The 25,672-nt window shown below is 46.7% G+C and overlaps 1 protein-coding gene across 2 annotated transcripts in view; it reads right to left on the bottom strand.

The window, feature by feature from the left end:
* The window catches only part of slc26a10 (solute carrier family 26 member 10), a 94,615-nt gene that overhangs the window by 31,052 nt on the left and 37,891 nt on the right, over window positions 1–25,672 (bottom strand). For both annotated transcript variants that reach the window (XM_067976721.1, XM_067976723.1), the window contains exons 6-14: window positions 25,552–25,634; window positions 23,259–23,406; window positions 21,282–21,395; window positions 18,858–18,935; window positions 16,627–16,722; window positions 15,406–15,512; window positions 8,419–8,488; window positions 6,073–6,252; window positions 211–265 (exon numbers count right to left, since the gene is read on the bottom strand). In XM_067976721.1, the coding sequence (XP_067832822.1) occupies window positions 211–265; window positions 6,073–6,252; window positions 8,419–8,488; window positions 15,406–15,512; window positions 16,627–16,722; window positions 18,858–18,935; window positions 21,282–21,395; window positions 23,259–23,406; window positions 25,552–25,634 (931 nt within the window). The remainder of the gene's footprint in view (window positions 1–210; window positions 266–6,072; window positions 6,253–8,418; window positions 8,489–15,405; window positions 15,513–16,626; window positions 16,723–18,857; window positions 18,936–21,281; window positions 21,396–23,258; window positions 23,407–25,551; window positions 25,635–25,672) is intronic.

Here is a 25,672-nt window from a genome sequence, read left to right as displayed (position 1 = left end):
TAACTTATATTTGCTAAGTAAGTGGTTTCATTGAGGTGAGGCCAAGACTACAGATACCAAATAAACAGACTGATCCGTCAGGCTAGGTGGTAGGTATTAATTGTAAAGATCATAAACCAAAAACTTTAAAGATTAAACTAACTTCCGTTTTCCAAAATAAATAAGCAATGCAACATTTCAAATGCAAACTTTCTCTTGTCACATCAGTACCTGCAGGTGATGTGTCTTTGTCTGGTGAATAGGTAGGACAGACAAGTCCGTTTTCCTGCAAGATAAAAGCAATGAATTATACCCAGAAATGTCATACAGTTTCGACAACACTTGTATGGTTTACAAACCAGGTTTTTCTCTCACGTGGTGATCAGGCCACAAAGTCCATTATTCTTGATATTCATAGAATCATAGAAAGGTTATAGCACGGAAGGAGGCCATTCGGCCCATCGAGTCCATGCCGGCTCTATGCAAGAGCAATCCAGCTAGTCCCATTCCCCCGCCCTTTCCCCGTAGCCCTGCAAATTTTTTCCTTTCAAGTACTTATCCAGTTCCCTTTTGAAGGCCGTGATTGAATTTGCCTCCACCATCCCCTCGGGCAGTGCATTCCAGATCCTAACCACTCGCTGTGCAAAAAAGTTTTTCCTCATGTCACCTTTGGTTCTTTTGTCAATCACCTTAAATCTATGTCCTCTGGGTCTTGACCCTTCCACCAATGGGAACAGTTTCTCTCTATCTACTCTGTCTAGACCCTTCATGATTTTGAATACCTCTATCAAATCTCCTCACAACCGCCTCTGTTCCAAGGAGAACAACCCCAGCTTCTCCAGTCTATCCATGTAACTAAAGTCCCTCATCCCTGGAATCATTCTGGTAAATCTTTTCTGCACCCTCTCTAAGGCCTTCACATCTTTCCTGAAGTGCGGTGCCCAGAACTGGACACAATAATCTAGTTGTGGCCGAACCAGTGTTTTATAAAGGTTCATCATGACTTCCTTGCTTTTGTACTCTATGCCTCTATTTATAAAGCCCAGGATCCCGTATGCTTTTTTAACCACTTTCTCAACCTGCCCTGCCACCTTCAATGATTTGTGCACATATACCCCCAGCTCTCTCTGTTCCTGCACCCCTTTTAGAATTGTGCCCTCTAGTTTATATTACCTCTCCTCGTTCTTCCTACCGAAATGTATCTCTTCGCATTTTCCTGCGTTAAATTTCATCTGCCACGTGTCCGCCCACTCCACCAGCCTGTCTATATCCTCTTGAAGTCTATCACTATCCTCCTCACTGTTCACTACCCTTCCAATTTTCGTGTCATCTGCAAATTTTGGAATTGCACCCTGTACACCCAAGTCCAAGTCATTAATATATATCAAGAAAAGCAGTGGTCCCAGCACTGACCCCTGGGGAACACCACTGTACACCTTCCTCCAGTCCGAAAAACAACCGTTCACCACTACTCTCTGTTTCCTATCCCTTAGCCAATTCTGTATCCATGTTGCTACTGCCCCCTTTATCCCACGGGCCGCAATCTTGATGATAAGCCGACCATGCGGTACTTTATCAAACACCTTTTGAAAGTTCATATTCACCACATCAACTGCATTGCCCTCATCTATCCTCTCTGTTACCTCATCAAAAAACTCTATCAGGTTAGTTAAAACGATTTGCCTTTAACAAATCTGTGCTGGCTTTCCCGAATCAATCCACACTCGTCCAAATGACTGCTATTTCTGTCCCGGATTATCGTTTCTAGAAGTTTCCCCACCACTGAGGTTAAACTGACTGGCCTATAGTTGCTGGGTTTATCCTTACACCCTTTTTTGAACAAGGGTGTAATATTTGCAATTCTCCAGTCCTCTGGCACCACCCCCATATCTACGGGTGTTTGGAAGATTATAACCAGTACCTCCGCAATTTCCACCCTTACTTCCCTCAGCAACCTAGGATGCATCCCATCCGGATTGGGTGACTTATCTACTTTAAGTACAGCTAGGCTTTCCAGTACCTCCATCAATTTTTAGCCCATCCAGTATCTCAACTATATCTTCCTTTACTGTGACTGTGGCAGCATCTTCTTCCTTGGTAAAGACAGATGCAAAGTACTCATTTAGTACCTCGGCCATCCTCTCTGCCTCCATGGGTAGATCTCCTTTTTGATCCCTAATCAGCCCCATCCCTCTTACCACCCATTTACTGTTTACATGCCTGTAGAAGCCTGTAGGAGATTATTCTCCTCTTCCCATTGAATAATTTATTCAGGTACATTAATTGAGACTAATGTCCTACTTCACTCAACCCCTGGAGAGCCAGTTTGGGAAAAGGAAATGTGCTGCACCTGCCCTGGGAGTGTTTGATGGGACAGTGTAGAGGGAGCTTTACTCTGTATCTAACCCGTGCTGTACCAGCCCTGGGAGTGTTTGATGGGACAGTGTAGAGGGAGCTTTACTCTGTATCTAACCCGTGCTGTACCTGCCCTGGGAGTGTTTGATGGGACAGTGTAGAGGGAGCTTTACTCTGTATCTAACCCGTGCTGTACCTGACCCTGGGAGTGTTTGATGGGACAGTGTAGAGGGAGCTTTACTCTGTATCTAACCTGTGCTGTACCTGACCCTGGGAGTGTTTGATGGGACAGTGTAGAGGGAGCTTTACTCTGTATCTAACCCGTGCTGTACCTGCCCTGGGAGTGTTTGATGGGACAGTGTAGAGGGAGCTTTACTCTGTATCTAACCTGTGCTGTACCTGACCCTGGGAGTGTTTGATGGGACAGTGTAGAGGGAGCTTTACTCTGTATCTAACCCGTGCTGTACCTGCCCTGGGAGTGTTTGATGGGACAGTGTAGAGGGAGCTTTACTCTGTATCTAACCCATGCTGTACCTGCCCTGGGAGTGTTTGATGGGACAGTGTAGAGGGAGCTTTACTCTGTATCTAACCCTGTACCTGCCCTGGGAGTGTTTGATGGGACAGTGTAGAGGGAGCTTTACTCTGTATCTAACCCTGTACCTGCCCTGGGAGTGTTTGATGGGACAGTGTGAAGGGAGCTTTACTCTGTATCTAACCCCGTGCTGTACCTGCCCTGGGAGTGTTTGATGGGGCAGTGTAGAGGGAGCTTTACTCTGTATCTAACCCCGTGCTGTACCTGCCCTGAGAGTGTTTGATGGGGCAGTGTAGAGGGAGCTTTACTCTGCATGTAACCCTGTACCTGCCCTGGGAGTGTTTGATGGGACAGTGCAGAGGGAGCTTTACTCTGTATCTAACCCTGTACCTGCCCTGGGAGTGTTTGATGGGACAGTGTAGAGGGAGCTTTACTCTGTATCTAACCCTGTACCTGCCCTGGGAGTGTTTGATGGGACAGTGTAGAGGGAGCTTTACTCTGTATCTAACCAGTGCTGTACCTGCCCTGGGAGTGTTTGATGGGACAGTGTAGAGGGAGCTTTACTCTGTATTTATCCCGTGCTGTACCTGCCCTGGGAGTGTTTGATGGGACAGTGTAGAGGGAGCTTTACTCTGTATGTAACCCTGTACCTGCCCTGGGAGTGTTTGATGGGACAGTGTAGAGGGAGCTTTACTCTGTATCTAACCCATGCTGTATCTGCCCTGGGAGTGTTTGATGGGACAGTGTAGAGGGAGCTTTACTCTGTATCGAACCCATGCTGTACCTGCCCTGGGAGTGTTTGATGGGACAGTGTAGAAGGAGCTTTACTCTGTATCTAACCCGTACTGTACCTGCCCTGGGAGTGTTTGATGGGACAGTGTAGAGGGAGCTTTACTCTGTATCTAACCCTGTACCTGCCCTGGGAGTGTTTGATGGGACAGTGTAGTGGGAGCTTTACTCTGTATCTAACCCCGTGCTGTACCTGCCCTGGGAGTGTTTGATGGGACTGTTTGGAGGGAGCTTTACTATGTATCTAACCCATGCTGTACCTGCCCTGGGAGTGTTTGATGGGACTGTGTAGAGGGAGCTTTACTCTGTATCTGACCCGTGCTGTACCTGCCCTGGGAGTGTTTGATGGGACTGTGTAGAGGGAGCTTTACTCTGTATCTAACCCTGTACCTGCCCTGGGAGTGTTTGATGGGACTGTGTAGAGGGAGCTTTACTCTGTATCTAACCCTGTACCTGCCCTGGGAGTGTTTGATGGGACAGTGTAGAGGGAGATTTACTCTGTATCTAACCCTGTACCTGCCCTGGGAGTGTTTGATGGGACAGTGTAGAGGGAGCTTTACTCTGTATCTAACCCGTGCTGTACCTGCCCTGGGAGTGTTTGATGGGACTGTGTAGAGGGAGCTTTACTCTGTATCTAACCTGTGCTGTACCTGCCCTGGGAGTGTTTTTTTGGGACAGTGTAGAGGGAGCTTTACTCTGTATCTAACCCGTGCTGTACCTGCCCTGGGAGTGTTTGATGGGACAGTGTAGAGGGAGCTTTACTCTGTATCTAATCCATGCTGTACCTGCCCTGGGAGTGTTTGATGGGGCAGTGTAGAGGGAGCTTTACTCTGTATCTAACCATGTACCTGACCTGGGAGTGTTTGATGGGACAGTGTAGAGGGAGCATTACTCTGTATCTAATCCATGCTGTACCTGCCCTGGGAGTGTTTGATGGGACAGTGTAGAGGGAGCTTTACTCTGTATCTAACCTGTGCTGTACCTGCCCTGGGAGTGTTTGATGGGACTGTGTAGAGGGAGCTTTACTCTGTATCTAACCCGTGCTGTACCTGCCCTGGGAGTGTTTGATGGGACAGTGTAGAGGGGGCTTTACTCTGTATCTAACCCGTGCTGTACCTGCCCTGGGAGTGTTTGATGGGACAGTGTAGAGGGAGCTTTACTCTGTATCTAATCCATGCTGTACCTGCCCTGGGAGTGTTTGATGGGGCAGTGTAGAGGGAGCTTTACTCTGTATCTAACCATGTACCTGCCCTGGGAGTGTTTGATGGGACTGTGTAGAGGGAGCTTTACTCTGTATCTAACCCGTGCTGTACCTGCCCTGGGAGTGTTTGATGGGACAGTGTAGAGGGGGCTTTACTCTGTATCTAACCCGTGCTGTACCTGCCCTGGGAGTGTTTGATGGGACAGTGTAGAGGGAGCTTTACTCTGTATCTAATCCATGCTGTACCTGCCCTGGGAGTGTTTGATGGGACAGTGTAGAGGGAGCTTTACTCTGTATCTAATCCATGCTGTACCTGCCCTGGGAGTGTTTGATGGGACAGTGTAGAGGGAGCTTTACTCTGTATCTAACCATGTACCTGACCTGGGAGTGATTGATGGGACAGTGTAGAGGGAGCTTTGCTCTGTATCTAATCCATGCTGTACCTGCCCTGGGAGTGTTTGATGGGACAGTTTAGAGGGAGCTTTACTCTGTATCTAATCCATGCTGTACCTGCCCTGGGAGTGTTTGATGGGGACACTGCCTGAAACAGTAGGTTGTTCCTTTCCACAGTACTGTATCCTATTACCTTGCTGAACAGAGAGTAAAATCCAGTTATTTGATTCACCGTCTGATACCCGTTGGGTGAATTAGTTTGATTCCATTGGGGTAATGCAGAAAGACGCTTACATTGAACCTGACCAGCCATTAACCACTGAGTGTTTGAAAGTGAACCTGGGTGGAACCAAGGTAGGGATATGTTATTTTGTCCAGGCCCAGAATGATCTATAACATTGATAAATATATACACACACACAAATAACATGTATATGTACATAACAGAGAAACAAACCTGTCCACACACAAGCAACCTGTATAAACATACACACACAAACTTGTATACATGTACACACACAAACCTGTATACATGTACACACACAAACCTGTACACACAGACACACATACACATACACGCACAAACCTGTGTACACGTACACACACAAACCTGTACACACATACACATACACACACAAACCTGTACACACATACACACATAAACCTGTACACACATACCTGTATACACATACACACACAAACCTGTACACACGTACACAAACAAACATGCATACATCCATATACATACATGCACAAATATAGATGCACACATATGCAAACAGAACACGTACACAGACAAGAAAGGAAACATAAGTAGACGTACAATGGTGGTAATGGCCATCTTGTTGACGCTCTCCAATGTTTTCTTTGACTTTTCCCTCTTTTTGATCTTCTCTTGAGTCAATCCAACTAATTTTGTCATGGCATCCCGGAAGAAGTTTTTGTTTCCGTAGTAAATGGGAGCGTTGTAAGCTAATATCTTCAGACCGGGAATTTCATGGCACTGGAATGGAATGAGAGCAGCTGGAGTACTTGGGACAGAATTGACATAAACGAGCCAGACAACAGGAGTGTTGTCCGGTTTAACTGGACAAGGTGCATCGTGACAGAAGGACAGGGTATATTTTTACATCCACAGACTGGGAGGCAGCGAGAAAGATAAAAAAACAAAAGTGGAAAAGACCGTAGATGGTGGGGATAAATGTGTAACTGTCATTCAAAGCAGCTCAGATGACGTCTTATTTCCTGAAAGTTTAAAGTAACCCAGCTTCTTGCCCCTGTGTGTGAAATTCTCCACCACAGGGACTTCCCCGAAGGACCAGGATCACTGTGGGGGGGATGGGGGGGAGGATTGGACATGGGCGGGGGGACACAAACCGGGCAGGATCGGATCAGTGGCCTGTTATACGCCCCGCCTAATATCTAATGCCATTGATTTCAATAGAGCTGGATATCAGGTGTGTGGAACAACAACAACAACAACAACAACAACAACAACTTGCATTTATATAGCGCCTTTAACATAGTAAAATGTCCCAAGATGCTTCACAGGAGCGATTATCAAACAGAATTTGACACCGGGCCACATATGGAGATATTAGGACAGGTGACCAAAAACTTGGTCAATGAGGTAGGTTTTAAGGAGTGTCTTAAAGGGGGAGAGAGAGGGAGAGAGGTGGAGAGGATTAGGGAGGGAATTCCAGAGCTTAGGGCCTAGGCAGCTGAAGGCACGGCCGCCAATGGTGGAGCGATTAAAATCGGGGATGTGCAAGAGGCCAGAATTGGAGGAGCGCAGAGATCTCGGAGGGTTGTAGGGCTGGAGGAGGTTACAGAGATAGGGAGAGGCGAGACCATGGAGGGATTTGAAAACAAGGATGAGAAATCAGTCAGCAAAAGCGATTCAGCCTGTTTTACATCCCCTGCCCATATCCAATTTCACCACCCACAGAGATACTGGGCCGTACAGATCAGGAAAGTCCCAGGTCTATGCTGATTTAGCTGATCTCAGCTAGGCCTGTGGTAAAGATGCATTGATTGGCGATAATGGCCCTGGGCTAGGTGGGTGGGGTGGGGTAGGGAGTTGGGGGGATGGGGTGGGAGGATGGGGTGGGGGGAGAGGTCACCCAGCGTTCCTGCTTCTGATCACTCTGATGAACTTAGAAACTCACTGCGTAGGAATGCATGGGCATGCACTGGCATCCCACCTTGCCCGGGCACAGGTAACCTCAACATACCAAGCCTGTCGAGGCACCCTTTCACCAATTTCTTACTCTTTTTTGTTGATTCTCATCCATTGAGGAACCAACCCAAAATTACATGTATGCACTAGTTTGGAACATTTTACATTGCAACAGATTTCCTGCTTGCAAGCAAATATCTTCTGCAGCAGATATGTCCGCTGACTGCAAGCGTCAAAGATGGCGGTGCCAAGCCACCACAGCCAATGCCATGGATAGTGTTTCCGGAGAATTTTAAAATGTTTTTTTTATAAATGTTTGATATTTAGCACCTCCACTCACTCAGCGGGGGAATGCACTGCCCAGTGTGGTACGGGCCCATAGAGACCACCGGGAGGCCCCTGTTTCATTCCACAGTCTGTGCTGAGTTAGCTGATCTCAGCTGGGGCTACATTTGGCCTCAGTCCACCTAGATTAGGGAGGCGGAAAATGAGGCAAAGTGTTCAGTCCCAATCACTATCCAGTGGCCTGTGGTGAAAAATTTGTGTGCGTGTCTGTTTGTGTGTGTGTATGTGTGTGTGTGTTTTGTGCACACACCTGTATGTCTATGCACGTCAGGAGAGAACAAGTTTGGGCTCAGTTGTGATGCCCTCCATGGTCGAATTACTGGTTGATACTCACTATTCGGGATCATATGTGAAAAATGGCCACTTTGATGAGGTACCAGAGGCCTCCCGGCACCCATGAAACTGTACCCCAATATCAGCCAATTGAGAACAGGGGGGAATATGGAGAGGGGAAAAAAAGAACATTTTTACTGCTTGAACATTATTACCATTATAGCAAACACTGTGGGAGGAAAGGAACTGCGCCATCATCTGTGATTTACGGGCACTGTCTCCCGTCATTACAGACACTGCTTAATCTGTCCTGCCTCCCTTAGCTCTGACACTCAGCAAGGACCGTAAGGACTTGACGTTCCTATGACTTACCAAACTGTTCTTCTCCACAGGTCTGTAAATCTCAGTGTTTGAGGCTCGGCCCAGCACAGAACAGCCAGCTCTGTAAAGCCAAGAATGAAATGTTATCAGGCAGTTGACGTTTCCGTGGTGGTAAAGTTCACCGACAGCGCCCCCTGCTGTTAATCTTCACTAATGCAGGGGTCAACAATTATTTCTGGGGCACTGGTTGGCACAGTCGTTTGGTACTCCTACCCTTTCATTTCTGGGGCATGGGTCAAATCTAGCTCAGACTGACGGGATGACAATCTCCTCTCGCTACAAAGGCCCCAGTTGAAGTGAGTTTGGGCATTTCTTACACAGTGTGGGACAATACTACGAACTGACCCGAATTTACATTCAATTGCCAATCTCAGAGGCTACAGAATGGGAAAAAATGCCACCCTGGTGCAGTCGAGGGCACCCTTCGGCAATTGGAACTGAGGCACATTGTTAGGGCACGGGAGAGAGAGCCTTGCTCTGAATCTGGGCTTTGTGATATCTGAAATGGAAAGTGTCCCATTCTCTAGCATTAACATCCCTCACCTTGTGAGAACAAAGATTTACCAAAATAAATTTGCAAAAATATGTATTTTCCTGGGTGCTGCTCTATGACAAACACAACCACCATCCATGGTGCAACATGGGAGCTCTTTCACTTTCTCTCATCCAACTCTGAGGTACGACAAAAGAATTCCTTTCCGGAGCAGCTAGCAAAGCTAAATTCACAATACTTGGCCTACTAAAAATTTCATATGAAAAGATAATACAGAAACATAATAGTTTGAAGCGAGACAGAGTTTGCCTTCCAGTATTGTAAAGAAAAGAAAGACTTGCATTTATATAGCACCTTTCACAACCTCAGGACGTCCCAAAGCGCTTTACAGCCAATGAAGTAATTTTTTGAAGTGTAGTCACTGTTGTGATGTAGGAAACGCGGCAGCCAATTTGCGCACAGCAAGATCCCACGAACAGCAATGTGATAATGACCAGATCATCTGTTTTTTAGTGATGTTAGTTGAGGGATAAATATTGGCCAGAACTCCCTTGCTCTTCTTCCAATAGTGCAATGGGGATCTTTTACATCCATCTGAGAGGGCAGACGGGGCCTCAGTTTAACATCTCATCTGAATTATGCTCATAAGTGGAGCCAATGGCTAACATCAGCTCTTGACTGTCACTCATTGTAGCTGAAATATTGTACCATGTAGGTATAGTCTGTCATAATGAATTCTAACAAGTAGGAAAATTAATGATGAGGTACATGGCTAAACTTTTGTAACACAAGCATCAGCCTGTGCAGCATTCGAGTTCCAGTCGATACAGTATTCTACCATTTAAAAGGAATTAGGTGCAAAAGTGAACTTCAAACATAACTCCAAACCAGGCATAGCTAGGATTCGACACGAAGCATGCTCGTGGAAGCATAACGTGTTGGTTCAATTATTCATGAAAATCAGCATTTTTCTGCATGGTAACAGTTGTTATAGCAACATAACAACAACAACTTGCATTTATATAGCGCCTTTAACATAGTAAAACATCCCAATGCGCTTCACAGGAGCGATTATCAAACAAAATTTGACACCGAGCCGCATAAGGAGATATTAGGGCAGGTGACCAAAAGCTTGCTCAAAGAGGTAGGTTTTAAAGAGCGTCTCAAAGGAGGAGAGAGAGGTAGAGAGACGGAGAGGTTTAGGGAGGGAATTCCAGAGCTTAGGGCCTAGGCAGCTGAAGGCACGGCCGCCAATGGTGGAGCGATGGAAATCGGGGATGTACAAGAGGCAAGAATTGGACGAGCGCAGAGATCTCGGAGGATTGTAGGGCTGGAGGAGGTTACAGAGATAGGGAGGGGCGAGGCCATGGAGGGATTTGAAAACAAGGATGAGAATTTTAAAATCGAGGTGTTGCCGGGCCAGGAGCTGATGTCGGTGAACGGGACTTGGTGCGAGTTAGGATACGGGCAGCAGAGTTTTGGATGAGCTCAAGTTTTTAAATTTTTTAAAATTTGTTCATGGGATGTGGGCGTCGCTGGCGAGGCCGGCATTTATTGCCCATCCCTAATTGCCCTTGAGAAGGTGGTGGTGAGCCGCCTTCTTGAACCGCTGCAGTCCATGTGGTGAAGGTTCTCCCACAGTGCTGTTAGGAAGGGAGTTCAAGGATTTTGACCCAGCGACGATGAAGGAACGGCGATATATTTCCAAGTCGGGATGGTGTGTGACTTGGAGGGGAACGTGCAGGTGGTGTTGTTCCCATGTGCCTGCTGCTCTTGTCCTTCTAGGTGGTAGAGGTCGCGGGTTTGGGAGGTGCTGTCGAAGAAGCCTTGGCGAGTTGTTGCAGTGCAGCCACTGTGCGCCGGTGGTGAAGGGAGTGAATGTTTAGGGTGGTGGATGGGGTGCCAATCAAGTGGGCTGCTTTGTACTGGATGGTGTCGAGCTTCTTGAGTATTGTTGGAGCTGCACTCATCCAGGCAAGTGGAGAGTATTCCATCACACTCCTGACTTGTGCCTTGTAGATGGTGGAAAGGCTTTGGGGAGTCAGGAGGTGAGTCACTCGCCACAGAATACCCAGCCTCTGACCTGCTCTTGTAGCCACAGAATTCATATGGCTGGTCCAGTTAAGTTTCTGGTCAATGGTGACCCCCAGGATGTTGATGGGGGATTCGGCGATGGTAATGCCGTTGAATGCCAAGGGGAGGTGGTGAGACTCTCTCTTGTTGGAGATGGTCATTGCCTGGCACTTGTCTGGCGCGAATGTTACTTGCCACTTATCAGCCCAAGCCTGGATGTTGTCCAGGTCTTGCTGCATGCGGGCTCGGTTTATGGAGGGTGGAAGATGGGAGGCCGGCCAGGGGAGCATTGGAATAGTCCAGTCTAGAGGTAACAAAGGCACGGATGAGGGTTTCAGCAGCAGATGAGCTGAGGCAGTTGCGGAGATGGGCGATGTTACGAAGGTTGGAGTAGATGGTCTTGGTGTTGGAGCAGATATGGGGTCAGAAGCTCAGCTCGGTGAAGGAGAGCTCAAAAACTCTGCTGCATTCATTGAAATCAAGGTGAGGTGACCTCACACTGATGTTCTCTGCTATTAACTTACTTGTTCCGAAGAGTGCCACTTTTTTTTTACATTTATCAGTCTCTCTTATAATTCATTAAGCAACTATGACTGAATAGCTAGTGGTTACATTTCAAAAGGAATGAATTTATTACCCCTTTTGCAATATTTATGACTGCAGCCTATTAGTGTCCATTATTTTAGACTATTTGTGACAGAGCAAGACAAATTTGATTTAGTCTATTAGTCTACAGTACAGGTGTCAGCTGTGGCTCAGTGGATCACACTCTTGCTTCTGAGTTAGAAGGTTGTGTGTTTGAGTCCCACTCTAGAGACTAGCACACAAAATCTAGGCTGACAGTACTGAGGGAGTGCTGTACTGTTGGAGGTGCTGCCTTTTGGATGAGACGCTAAACCAAGACCCCCATCTACCCTCTCAGGTGAATGGACAAGATCCTGTGGCACTATTTGAGGAAGAGCAGGCGAGTTCTCCCCAGTGCCCTGGCCAATATTTATCCCTCAACCAACATCACTAAAACAGATCATCTGGTCATTAAAACATTGCTGTTTGTGGGACCTTGCTGTGCGCAAATTCGCTGCTGCGTTTCCTACATTACAACAGAGACTACACTTCAAAAGTACTTAATTGGCTGTAAAGCGCTTTGGGGGATTGTGTAAGGCGCTATATAAATGCAAGTTCTTTCTTTACAGATGAATCCGAAGTATTTTTTTAGTTCAACAGAATGTGTCACATGTAAGTAAAACGATTCTGTGAATTTTAAGAGTGGCGGTACATCATAAAACAGTTCAAATTCCCATGTTAAATACGACCTAACTGTTGAGATTTACAAAGAAGCTCAATGAGACTGAACTCTTCCATTTGAATGTTGGATACAGTTAAATGCAGTTGCAGGGCAATGCAATTGGAATGACACAGGCAAAAATGCTCAGCTGAATCACTGGTCATTTTCCATTCCAAGCAAAAACCACAATGTGTGCTTTGAGCTAGAAATTTGGTAGGTGATATGGAATGGTCGGAGAGACCTTGACCAATGCTGAGTGTAATCCCCCAGTGTAAATGCAGCTCTTGGTATAATACAAGTACATTAACAGATCACATGTTCCACACAAGAGAAGTAGCACTTGTTCATAGAAAGACAAGTTCATAGGGTAGATAGAGAGAAACTATTTCCTCTGGTGGGGTGTCCAGAACAAGGGGGCATAACCTTAAAATTAGAGCTGGGCCGTTCAGGGGTGATGTCAGGAAGTACTTCTTCACACAAAGGGGAGTGGAAATCTGGAACTCTCTCCCCCCCAAAAAGCTGTTGAGACTGGGGGTCAATTGAAAATTTCAAAACTGAGATTGATCGATTTTTGTTCAGCAAGGGTATTAAGGGATATGGAACCAAGGCGGGTAGATGGAATCAAAATTTAGATCAGCCATGATCTCACTGAATGGCGGAACAGCCTCGAGTGGCTGAATGGCCTCCTGCTGTTCCTATGAGAGCAGATTGGTGGAAAATATTTTTAAACAAATATCTCCATTCCAATCACGTGTCTTTGGTAACATCAGAATTTGTTTTCTTATTTCTACTATCCTCAGATTCAGTTATTACTAAGACAGTGAAGAGAGAAGTGTGGAGACATTTCTATATGCAGACAGTTATTGGAGTATGGAATGCTTTGCTACAAGGAGTGGTTAAGGCAGAGACCTTTTAAGGGAAAATTGGATGAGTATTTGAAGCAGAGAAAGATACGGGGCTATGGAGAGTGGGATTGGTTTTGGATTGGTCTAGCAAAGAGCCAGCACAGACACAATGGGCCGAATGGCCTCTTCGATGCTGTAAACTTCTATGGTTCCAATGAGAACTTCTATGAAGACCCATAGGTCTTTCACTCTTGTGAATAACTCTCACAATGCACCATGTCCTACATGCTGTATAAGATATATCAGAGCTGGAGACAAGTGAATGGCCTTTGCTCACCCCTGACTGTTCCTCTTATGAAAAATATGGCCTGAAATGGTGAAATATTAAATCTCGAAGATACAAGCGATCTTTCAGCACCAAAAGAAAAATTTGATTTTAAAAAAAATTCCCAAATGCTGCGAGTTAAGAAGTGCCACATCCAATTTGTCTGATCATATTTTGTAACATTCAGCTTTAAAAATGCACAACGTAAAGCCTTTTCGTTTCACTTGAAACCCATGTTGGAAAACACAAGCTTGTTCTCAATGCTTGCAAGGTCCTGGTCAGTATGTGATGGTTAAACTCAGCACTGTTCACCTGAGGAAGGAGGTAGCCTCCGAAAGCTTGTGAATTTAAAATAAAATTGCTGGACTATAACTTGGTGTTGTAAAATTGTTTACAATCAGCACTGAGAGGCAGTAGAAGCTTTCTATTGACAGTAACTGAGTTAATGTTAGTTGTGAGGAAAACCTGCCTGAAATTCTCCATCCGGCCACTAGAATGCAACAATGTCCATTTAAAATGCAACTGGACATGGGTCAATAAAATCTAAGATGCTGATTGGCTAGCACACTGTCAGAAAATTCTGGTAATGATATTTCAATTGAAGAACTTTTTTTTTGAAATGTGGGACTCTGAAGCAAGTTATACACAGTGGAATCTTGATTATCATTCATAATGGAGATCCGAAGCCCTGACTCCTGCTGGTCTCCTAGACCCGAAGCCCTGACTCCTGCTGGTCTCCTAGACACAAGTCCCAGACTCTTGCTGGTCTCATGGACCCAAATCCCAAACTCCTGCTAGTCTCATAGACACAAATCCCTGACTCTTGCTGGTCTTCTGGACCCTAAGCCCTGACTCCTGCTGGTCTCCTAGGCACAAATCCCTGACTCTTGCTGGTCTCATGGACCCAAATCCCAGACTCCTGCTGGTCTCATGGACCCAAATCCCAGACTCCTGCTGGTCTCATGGACCCAAATCCCAGACTCCTGCTGGTCTCATGGGCCCAAATCCCAGACTCCTGATGGTCTCATGGACCCAAGTCCCTGACTCCTGCTGGTCTGCTAGACACAAAGCCCAGGCTCCTGCTGGTCTCATGGACCCAAATCCCTGACTCCTGCTGGTCTGCTAGACACAAAGCCAAGACTCCTGCTGGTCTCATGGACCCAAGTCCCTGACTCCTGCTGGTCTGCTAGACACAAAGCCCAGACTCCTGCTGGTCTCATGGACCCAAATCCCTGACTCCTGCTGGTCTGCTAGACACAAAGCCCAGACTCCTGCTGGTCTCATGGACCCAAATCCCTGACTCCTGCTGGTCTGCTAGACACAAAGCCCAGACTCCTGCTGGTCTCATGGACCCAAATCCCTGACTCCTGCTGGTCTGCGAGACACAAAGTCCGGACTCCTGCTGGTCTCATGGACCCAAATCCTTGACTTCTGCTGGTCTCCTGGATCCTAAGCCCTGACTCCTACTGGCCTCCTAGACACAAATCCCTGACTCCTGTTGGTCTCCTGGACCCAAAGCCCAGACTCCTGCTGGTCTCCTGGACCCGAAGTCCTAACTCCTGCTGGTCTCCTGACCTGAAGTTAAGTATCAGAGCTGCATGGATGGGAACCTTTACTGGGCACTGGACATCCAGATAACATTTACGTATGCTGCTGGATATAAGACCCAAAATCTGTGAACAATTAATTCAAAATACTGAATTACATTCTAGCTGGTGTGTAAAACAGGTAAAATCTGACTCCTACACTACTGTAAGACTGGTTCTCCACCCGATGCACTCTTCGAGCACTGACAGCATGGGATTGGTGAATTTACCCTTATATCAAACAATGTATATAAGCCAGAGTTGAACCGACTTCAGTAGCAAGGGACCCAGAGAAGGTCAGGTTTGATTGCGAGTGACCTGCTCGCTGTTGTATCTGGAGCTAATTGTGCTGCAGTAACTGATTATGGTACCTCTGAGTGCGACAGATCACAGTCATCATCGAAAACACAACCCCCACAGCAAGTCCCAGGTCCGCGTTGAGCGTGATTACAGCCAGCCACGTGACAACCCAGACCATCTGAAAAAGGACAGTGGGGATTAAGGAAGATCAAACAGTTATGGAGCGCGGTAAAGTGGTCACCTTGTGTGCTACAGGGCCGTAGAGACCAGGAAGAGTCCAAGTTCAATCCCTGGTCTGTGTTGAGTTAGTTGATTGTTACCTAGGCCGCGATAGGGGGTGCTACAACCAACCCTGAGGTGAGGAGGCCAAAATTCAACCTGCTCCCGATTGCTACCATAAGAGATAGGAGCAGGAGTAGGCCATTCGGCCCCTCGAGCCTGCTCCGCCATTTAATGATATCATGGCTGATCTGATTTTTATCTCAACACCACTTTCCCGCCCTTTCCCCATATCCTTTGACTCCCTTGCTGATCAAAAATTTGTCTAACTCAGCCTTGAATATATTCAATGACTCAGCCTCCACAGCTTTTTGGGGTAAAGAATTCCAAAGATTCACGACCCTCTGGGAGAAGAAATTCCTCCTCATTTCCGTCTTAAACGGGCGACCCCTTATTCTGAGACTATGCCCCCTAGTTTTAGATTCCCCCATGAGGGGTAACATCCTCTCAGCATCTACCCTATCGAGTCCCCTCAGAATCTTGTATGTTTCAATAAGATCTCCTCTCATTCTCCTAAACTCCAATGAGTATAGACCCAACCTGTTCAATCTTTCCTCATAAGACAACCCTTCCATACCCAGAATCAACCTAGTGAACCTTCTCTGAACTGCCTCCATGCAAGTATGTCCTTCCTTAAATAAGGGCACCAGAACTGTACGCAGTACTCCAGGTGTGGTCTCACCAGCACCCTGTACAGTTGTAGCATGATTTCCCTGCTTTTATACACCATCCCCCTAGAAATAAAGGGCAATATTCCATTTGCCTTCCGGATTACCTGCTGCACCTGTATGTTGACTTTTTGTGTTTCATGTACGAGGACATCCAGATCCCTCTGTACCGCAGCATTTTGTAGTATTTCTCCGTTCAAATAATATTTTGCTTTTTTATTTTTCCTCCCAAAGTGGAGCCAAAATGGAGCTTGCAAGCCAAAAATAAATCGCAATATTGGACCTCTTAAAGTGGGACTGCTACATAACAAAGTCATACAACGCAGGCCAGTTTGAACAACTTACAAAGTCCATCTTGCTGGCTCTCCAAAGCTCTGGAAGATCCTGAAACTGGAGGAACATCTGGCGCAGGCTGGTGACGTTAATACAGGCCAGCACTGCCTGAGAAGAGAAGTCATTTTTATTAACATTACCTCCGATCTACATTGGACTCCGTTTCCCACAAGAAAATTATGTTTAATATTTGAATGAAATGTCCACAGATAAAGACATATTTAGTTTCGTCCCTCGTCTCCACTTGACTGAACTTGTACTGACCCTCAACTTCTCTTTCAACTCCATAGATTTCCTCCAGGTCAAAGATATTGCTTATGAAATCTGTTCGGGTCTTGGCCTTGTCACAGGATGTGTTGCTATCTGGGCTTGCTCATCCAAAACTCTGTAATGCCACCAACCTGTAGCATATCTGAGCCTGTGCCCAACACCAGTGGGCAGCGAGGAGGGGGCTCATAGGTCACTGCCTCTCCAGAGAGGCAATAAACCCGCTTCCTTAAGGTCCCCTCCAATTCTGTCACAGGAGGGAGGCAAAGAAACACCAACCTTCAATCGCAGCACACAAAATGGCCTCCTCAGTGTGGTATCCACCTCAGGGATACCTTGCAGCAACTCACACCTCCACTGATATGGTGGTTGGGGGTGGAAATGGAGGGGAATGGGTCGGAGGGGTTAACCCTGCTCCCTTGACCCCCGTTTAAATGTGATGGAACGGGCTTGTGGCGGGCCTAAAAGGGAAAACGGAGGTTCTTTTGGGAGGAGATTTCCAGTGCACCTTTTTGTGTCAGATTTGAGGCAGCAACCTATAAGAACACATTTTCCTTTGTTTACAGCCCTAAAATGGGCAGTAATTCAGAGGAGAATTCAGGCCGGTGAATTCTCTATCTCAGCTGGGCAGACAAGGGAACCATAATGGGGGAGAGTCACCCTAGGCTGCTCTCACACACCTGCCTAACAGGCACTGTCAAACTAATGGTGAAGAGGTTATCATCAGGAAAAAAAGAAACCCTGATTTAGGGAGCTCCCACCCCAGATGGAAATCCCGCCCTTTACAAAGCAATGTGGGAATGCCCAGAAACGGCAGAGACCTGGCACTCCTTGAGTCTCCCCTGTGTCCTTGGTGGGTTCCACACGTTACAGCTGAAGAACCCGCACGAAATTCCAGGGCCCAGATTAACAAATTCTCATGTAAACACACTTAGGCCCAGATTTTCCCATGATTATCTCGCGTCCTGTTCAATCCCCACCCGTTTAGCACCCAATTATCCACCATCGTTTCCAATGGAAGGCTAAATGGGCGGACATATTTGAATAAGACAGTAATGACATGGTAACATCATAATGTCCCACTTTCCATCATTAGCACCTCAGTTACCATAAAATGGGTGTCCAGTGTGGCTAAGTGCTAAAGAGAAGGGCATGTGGATTTAAAAGGCTAACAGGTACTTTGCAAGTAGCCACAAAAAGTTTATTCTCAATCAATTTTGATTTTTGCTATTGCATTTCTCCTGCTGACAGCCCCTTCACCATCTACCTTCGGGCCTTCTGCTGCAGGAACCATATTTCCTCCTCCCCTCCCCCCATTTCTAAAGAGTCCACTATGGGTTTCCCATTGGGAATTCCCATGTATTCTTGCTCTCTGGAAGAGGAGGAGGAGGAGCATCGAAACGTAGGAACAGGAGGAGGCCATTCAGCCCCTCGAGCCTGTTCCGCCATTCAATTAGATCATGGCTGATCTGGAGTGATGGAGGGAGGCCAGGCTGGTCAGACAGTAACCCAGGTGCACAGCACCTACCCTCCCTCCCCTCCCCTCCCCTCCAGGATATACAGGCAGAGGTGCTGCTCTCTCCAGCTGACCCAGGATCAATGCTCACAGAGGCTTCACTTTACAAAGGAGGCCGTCACTGAGTTATGCCACTTGCTGTAACCCCACCTCCACAGGCACCACACTACCAATGGCTGTCACAACCACCCTGAACTTTTACACTATGGGGTCCTTCTATGTAATTCTTCCCAAAAATGCATTGCAGAAAGAAGAACTAATGGCACTTCCTCCCTCTCCAGCGGTGACTAAAATTCACTGTTACAGATGGATTTCTCCATGGCAGCACACCCTGAGGTCGAGAATATTTGTCAGATCGTGAGTGAACTATACAAACAAATAATTGCAACGCATTTTGTGGCAATGTGATCGAAGCAGATTTACGCTTTCTGCAAAATATTGATTTGGTTATTTCGCTCACCTTGGGCAGGAAGTAAAAGAGGGGACCAATCAATAGGAGCACCACCAAGACTACCAGACAAGTAAAAAAGCCAGCAAGCTGCAAAATAAAAATGGAAAAGTGAGTTAAGTACGGTTCATGATAACTTCCATCTACCTTACCCTTGGCTCAGTTGGTAGAACACTCACCTCTAATATCAGAATGGTGGTGGGTTCTAAGCCCCACTCTATATAATCTAGGCTGACACTCCCAGTGCCAGTACTGAGGCCCTGTCTGCCCTCTCAGGTGGATATAAAAGATCCAGGGCACTATTCAAAGAAGAGCAGGGGAATTCTGCCTGGTGTCCTGGCCAATATTTGTCCCTCAATCACCATCACTAAACAGATAATCTGGTCATTATCTCACTGCCGTTTGTGGGACCTTGCTGTGTGCAAATTGGCTGCTACATTACAACAGTGACTACACTTCAAAAAAGTACTTCATTGGCTGTAAAGTGCTTCGGGATGTCGTGAAAGGCGCTATATAAATGCAAGTCTTTTTTTCTTTTTACCGAGATTTTATTTTCTTCCAACACTTTCTATATTTTCTTCTCTCCAACTCCCCCCCCCCCCCCCCTCTGCCCCCACAAGTTAATTCCCTCCATATTACTGTCTTTGGTAGAAAGGTGGGATAATCAAGTCTATTAATATCTCCACACTTATACTTGATGCCTAGTCCTTGGAGTCGCGAGGGTAACTCTTGCCTGAGCGCCTGGTGAAACTGAGGCTTTTTTCCCCTTGCTGAATCTTTGTATCCATCAAGGTGAAGGATGTTAGTGGAGGGGAATGGAATGCTTTCTCAATTCCTAGGGCACCCAACATCAGAATCAGGCAGTCCCCGGCCAGCTGTGACGATGCCCCAACAGCATGTCCTAACCCCAACCTCGTCCCTATTGAATGAATGCTGTATCCAACACCAGCCATCCTTGTGACCTGTGTAAATGAGATCTCCAAGTTAGTGCTACATTAGGAGCAGTTTTATGCTGTTGGCCCACAGCCTAATAGGAACTCGGTTGCGAGTGCACAAACACATCTCACGTAGGATCTTTACAACCAAAAGAGAAAGGGGACTTTCAGCACATTAGCTTGGGCTATATTCCAATCCAGGTTCCAATGGTGAAAGAGCAATCTGATAATTGGCCATTTCATCCAATCCCTTGGGATCTTAACTCAGGGAATCTACCACTCCAGCATAGTAGCCACCAGGTTATAAATATGACCCATAATTCTTTTTGTGATATTTATACATGTCCGCAATCCCCATGCTCTTCTAGGTCCTCTGGGCCATGCCCCAGTTTACCTGCTCCCCAGCCTGTGTCAATGTCTCCTGCCCTGTAGGCAATTGCATACCATCCATTTGCCACCTCCCCACGATGCCACAGCTCAACATAGGAACATAGGAACAGAAGGAGGCCATTCAGCCCCTCGAGCCTGTTCCACCATTCAATTAGATCATGGCTGATCTGTATCTTAACTCCATTTACCCGCCTTGGTTCCTTAACCCTTAATACCCTCGCCTAACAAAAATCTATCAATCTCAGGTTTGAAATTTTCAATTGACCCCCAGCCTCAACAGCTTTTTTTGGGGGGAGAGAGTTCCAGATTCCCACTCCCCTTTGTGTGAAGAAGTGCTTCCTGACATCACCCCTGAACGGCCGAGCTCTAATTTTAAGGTTATGCCCCCTTGTTTCCCCACCAGAGGAAATAGTTTCTCTCTATCTACCCTATCAACTCCTTTAATCATCTTAAACACCTCAATTAGATCACCCCTTAATCTTCTACACTCGAGGGAATACAAGCCTAGTCTGTGCAACCTGTCCTCATAATTTAACCCTTTTAGCCCCGGTATCATTCTGGTGAATCTGCACTGCGTCCCCTCCAAAGCCAATATATCCTTCCTGAGGTGCGGTGCCCAGAACTAAACTGTAACATAACTTCCACCTCTTTGTATTCCCAGCCCCCTTGAGATAAAGGCCAACATTCTATTATCCTTTTTAATTATTAGCTGCCAGGTTATACATTTGACCCATAATTCTTTTTGTGATATTTATACGTGTCCACAATTCTCATCCTCTTTTAAGTCCACTGGGCCATGCCCCAGGTTACCTGCTCCCCAGCCTGTGCCAATGTCTCCGGCACAGTAGGAAATTGCTTACCACCCATTTGCCACCACCCGGCGATGCCACAGCTGAGATTGCCAACTCACCCTGGAGTCATGAACTCATGTCCTTTCACTCCAGAGGACCTGTGAAATTTCCCTTGAACAAAAGCCTATTTTGATTTCAATTTGTGCTTACTTTCTCTTTTCCCCTATCTAAGCTTTAAACGGTGGAGTATCACGGCACAGCCGAGCAATCCAACACAACACCGCGGTACTCCTGCGTGGTTCCTTCGGTAATACTCTTACCTGAGTGTAGCTGCCGGCACTCTCTAGGATATTACTAGTCGCCAGTGAAGCTGAACTTGGGAAACAGGTAAAAAGGGAGGAGATGGTGTTGGAAATCCCATGAGCCAACAGTTCCTAAGAAATGACCACAGAAAGAAAATATTAGAGATGTAACTGGTAGGAGGGAAACAAAATCTGTACCTATCGGTCACTTTTGATACAGTAATGGCCCTAACTGGTATTTAAGGTCATTGACTAAAAAGGGGATGGATTCCCTCTGGGCTTCTGATGCTCTGCTGCCGTAACTTCACCAGAAGATCGGCGGAAACCCTGTCAACGCCTAGAAACAGGGTCTGCGCCAAACCTCTGCTAAAGTTACGCCAGCGGAGCAGGAGAAGCCCTGAGGAAATTTGTCCAATTTTTGGTTTCCCAGGTGAGCAATGACTGGTAATGTAGCACAAGGCTGGGTCAATTAAACATTTTTGAGACTGAGGTCGATTGATTTTTGTTGGGTAAGGAAGAGTATAGGAACAAGAGGAGGCCATTCAGCCCCTCGAGACTGTTCTGCCATTCAGTGAGATCATGGCTGATCTGTATCTTAACTCCATCTACCCGCCTTGGTTCTGTAACCCTTAATACCCTCGCCTAACAAAAATCTATCAATCTCAGTTTTGAAATTTTCAATTGACCCCCAGCCTTAACAGCTTTTTGGGGGAGAAAGTTCCAGATTCCCACTCCCCTTTGTGTGAAGAAGTGCTTCCTGACATCACCCCTGAGGAAATAGTTTCTCTCTATCGACCCCATCAAATCCTTTAATCATCTTAAACACCTCAATACGATCACCCCTTAATCTTCTATACTCGAGGGAATACAAGTCTAGTCTATGTAACCTGTCCTCATAATTTAACCCTTTTAGCCCTGGTATCGTTCTGGTGAATCTGCGCTGCACCCCCTCCCAGGCCAATATATCCTTCCTGAAGTGCGGTGCCCAGAACTGAATGCAGTATCACAGGATATGGATCAAATGGAATTAAGCTACAAATCAGCCATGATCAGCGGAACAAGCTCGAGGGGCTCCTCCTGTTCCTATAACAGAGGCAAGGAGGACAGCAATGGATAAGTACCCAGCAATGGTATTCCTGTCCTGTACAGTTATTCGGATCTGTATTCGGGACGAGTGTGAATCTCCAAGCTTATGGCTTGTACCCACAGCAGTCTGGACATGGGGCAGAAACGAAACACTGAAGCTGCTGACAATATCCATCCAGTGGCTGCGTGGATCCGCACAGCTAAAGCCTCGAGGAAGGATAATTTGTCGACAACATTTGAATCCCAACTGCTGTGGTTCCAATGGGAATCATTGGGCAAGTGAACTCGGAAGGTTGCAGAGTCCATTGCACTAGAACGCACTTCAAATGCGATCAGCACTTAACTTTCTTTTCCAATTTAGGCTTCCCCAATGGCTCAATTGATAAAGAAATTGCCCCCCCCCACCTTGTGGGTTTAAGCCAGATAGATTAATTTGATCCCTGGTCTATGCTGAGTTAGCAGATCTCAACTAGGAGTGCTAGTAGCTCAAACTACAATTGACCTCAGCATCCCTATGCTCTGGAGGGGAAACACCAGCCAACGTTCCTGCTTCTGATTATGACCCAGTGACTCCTGTATGTGTGGACATCAAGTGAGGACGAAACTGAGCTCCCCTATGATGCCCTAAATGGGAAAATAGTCTGCCAAAAGTCACCAACTCAGCTCACACTTGAAGAAGCATTCTCCGTCATGGGTCAGCACCTTAAGGAGAGGAGAAAACTGGAGGGAAGAAATGGATCCTATATTTTCTGTGGGTTAGACCTCCTCGGCACCCTTGGTTTTTTTTTGAGGTGAGAGAATGTGCCTTTTCTTGAGACCTGTCCACACACAGCTACGAATTAGGGGTTTGTGAAACGAAAATACTCCTATGGCCTTTCAAGGGATAGTCTGCATTTTGAAGTCACGGACCTGGTTGGGGTCAATCTTGTATCTGTGCTTGTCCGCATAGATCATAGCCAGTGATACAGACACTGCGTAGCCAACAAAGGTAATCGCCATCGTGTCTCCAACTATGTTTGGGATGCTCCCCAAGGCTGGCAACTGAGGGTTTGGGAATCTGAGAAGAAAATGCAGACAATGGGTTATTTCATGACCTTTTGAGATGGATCAAGACAATTAACAGAGAAGGTGAAAAGACACCAGTTTAACTTTTGTTGGTCAAAAGCAAAATACTGTGGATGCTGGAAATCTGAAATAAAAACAGAAAATGCTGGAGAAGCTCAGAAAGTCAGGCAGTATCTGTGGAGAAAGAAACAGAGGTAACGTTTCAAGTCGAAGACCTTTCATCAAGTTTTGTTGGTGTCCCCTTTAAGTTCAGATGCAGGTGTCAGAAGCTAAATGGAACCCACCCAGGTATTGGCTGCAAATATATTGCCTTTCACCCTTCCTCTTCAGACTGATGCTCAAAGACTTCCGATCCATCATTTCCAGCGATTTCTTCCGTTAATGGGGGGTGAAATTGGTCTTGAGCGTCAGGATGTAACGAGAGATAGCGAATCGGCCGCCCGTTCTACACCGCAATGGACCTCAATGGAAACGGTCCACCGATTGGCCATCGCCTGTTTCACCCCCAATGTGGCTTGTCCTGTCAACATTACAACTTGGCGCTGGGCAGCCTTTGGTGAGGTGTAAAATATAGAAACTTTGTGGGTGCCAAGAAGGTACTTTGCCTGTGCCTCCAATTTCTGACGTCAGCTGCTTCTTTAAACTACCACCATCTTATAAAACGAGGATCTAACTCTATCCAAAGCCATCGCGATAAGAACCTGGCGCCTAAACATGTCCTCCTCTGCCCCTCCCAGGCTGCCTTCCCTTCAATCTATTCATTCTCTTTGAGAGCAGGGCGCAGCCCATGTGTATCTCCATGACTACCTTGAGTACCTGACCTACAAGTGCCTTGGACTTGAGCAGTGTCTAAAAGGACACCTTTTCCGTGTATTTTTTTTCGGCCTCCCCCAGACAATTGTGTCATAACTGACAAAGGCCACCGAGTTGGGGAATTGAACTTGGACCTCTCGGTTGGAGGTCTACTGTTCTGGTATTGCAGCTACTGAAACCACCCATCAAATGGGCTTCCAGCAGTTGAATGCTGAGGTCACATTAGATAGACTTGGTGGAGCAGCACGCAGAGGCATGTTGACTGTTACAGTCCCTGTACCACATGCTTCCGACAAAATAAACTTCCTGATCTGCCGCGTAACTTCGAGATCAGCTTGGTAGGGAATTATTGCGGGTGAGAGACATTCCAGGAACTTCTACACCCACACACGCCCATTCTATATATGTGATCCTTTACCAAAGAGTTTAAGGGTGCATTTATACTGCAACTTTAGTGTTGCTGTGAAATAGTTTCCAGTTAATTTAAATGTGTAGACTGCCGCCCAAGAACTTAAAGCATTTAGGCCTCAAAATACACAGAGCATTGATTCTAGCATAAGTGCTGGGATCTGCTCGCTGATGACCTCTAGCACTGACCCTGCCAAAGTTCACGGGGTCAGGAGAAGGTCATCTAATTTAAATAACGGTGGGGTGCCTGCCTCCCAAAGGAGGCTGGAAATGGCAGCCTAGGGTGCTAGGTCCAGGATCTGCTGCCCAACGCCCGGATCCAGGTCATGTCCCAGGCCAGGACTCTCAGATGAGTTCCACATCCGCCAATGTCCTGTTAGGCCGGGGACATGGAAACTCCTGGTCTGGGAGTCCCCTCCCCTGGCTATGTCCCTTCCTTACCCCATTGACCTTGTTTGGGGGCGGTCGCAGGCTGTACTCCCAACAAGGCCTCTGTGGAAACTGCCAGGGATGGCCAGGACCCGGCATATCGAGGTCCTGGATTAGACTGCAGCCCTTCCTCAACAGAAGGGTAGGAAAGTAGGAGTTCCAGCCGGGCCATGTAAATGGGCAACTACCTGACTGGAGGCCGAACTCCCAGTCTCAGACCTGGAACTACAGCCTAAATGAATCATGTGCGATTGCCAGGGGACCCGACTAGAAAAATTTTGTGCCCTGGCAAACTGATTCAGCTCGATGATCCAGAACCTTCAATCATACGTCGCTTGCAAGCTGGAACGTTTACCTCAAGGCAAAAGGACCCACTGAGCAGGAGTCGCGAGACCCAACTCACAACTGTTCACACATGTCACTTGTGGTAACTGTCGCACACCATTCCTTACTATGGTTTTAATCTTCTTGAGAAAGGTGAACTCACCCTGCAGGGATATGTCCCACTATCTGGACATTGCAGCACTCGTCAAGGGACGTAGCAAAGGTGATCGCAGTGGCCACTATAACCTGTTGAGAAGCAAAGTGGCCCGTTTAAATCTGATACT

The sequence above is a fragment of the Heptranchias perlo genome, chromosome X (assembly GCF_035084215.1).
Source record: "Heptranchias perlo isolate sHepPer1 chromosome X, sHepPer1.hap1, whole genome shotgun sequence".
In the NCBI taxonomy this organism is placed as follows: domain Eukaryota; kingdom Metazoa; phylum Chordata; class Chondrichthyes; order Hexanchiformes; family Hexanchidae; genus Heptranchias; species Heptranchias perlo.
The sequence above is the reverse complement of the archived record's forward strand: the minus strand, read 5'-3'. Positions and strand labels throughout refer to the sequence as shown.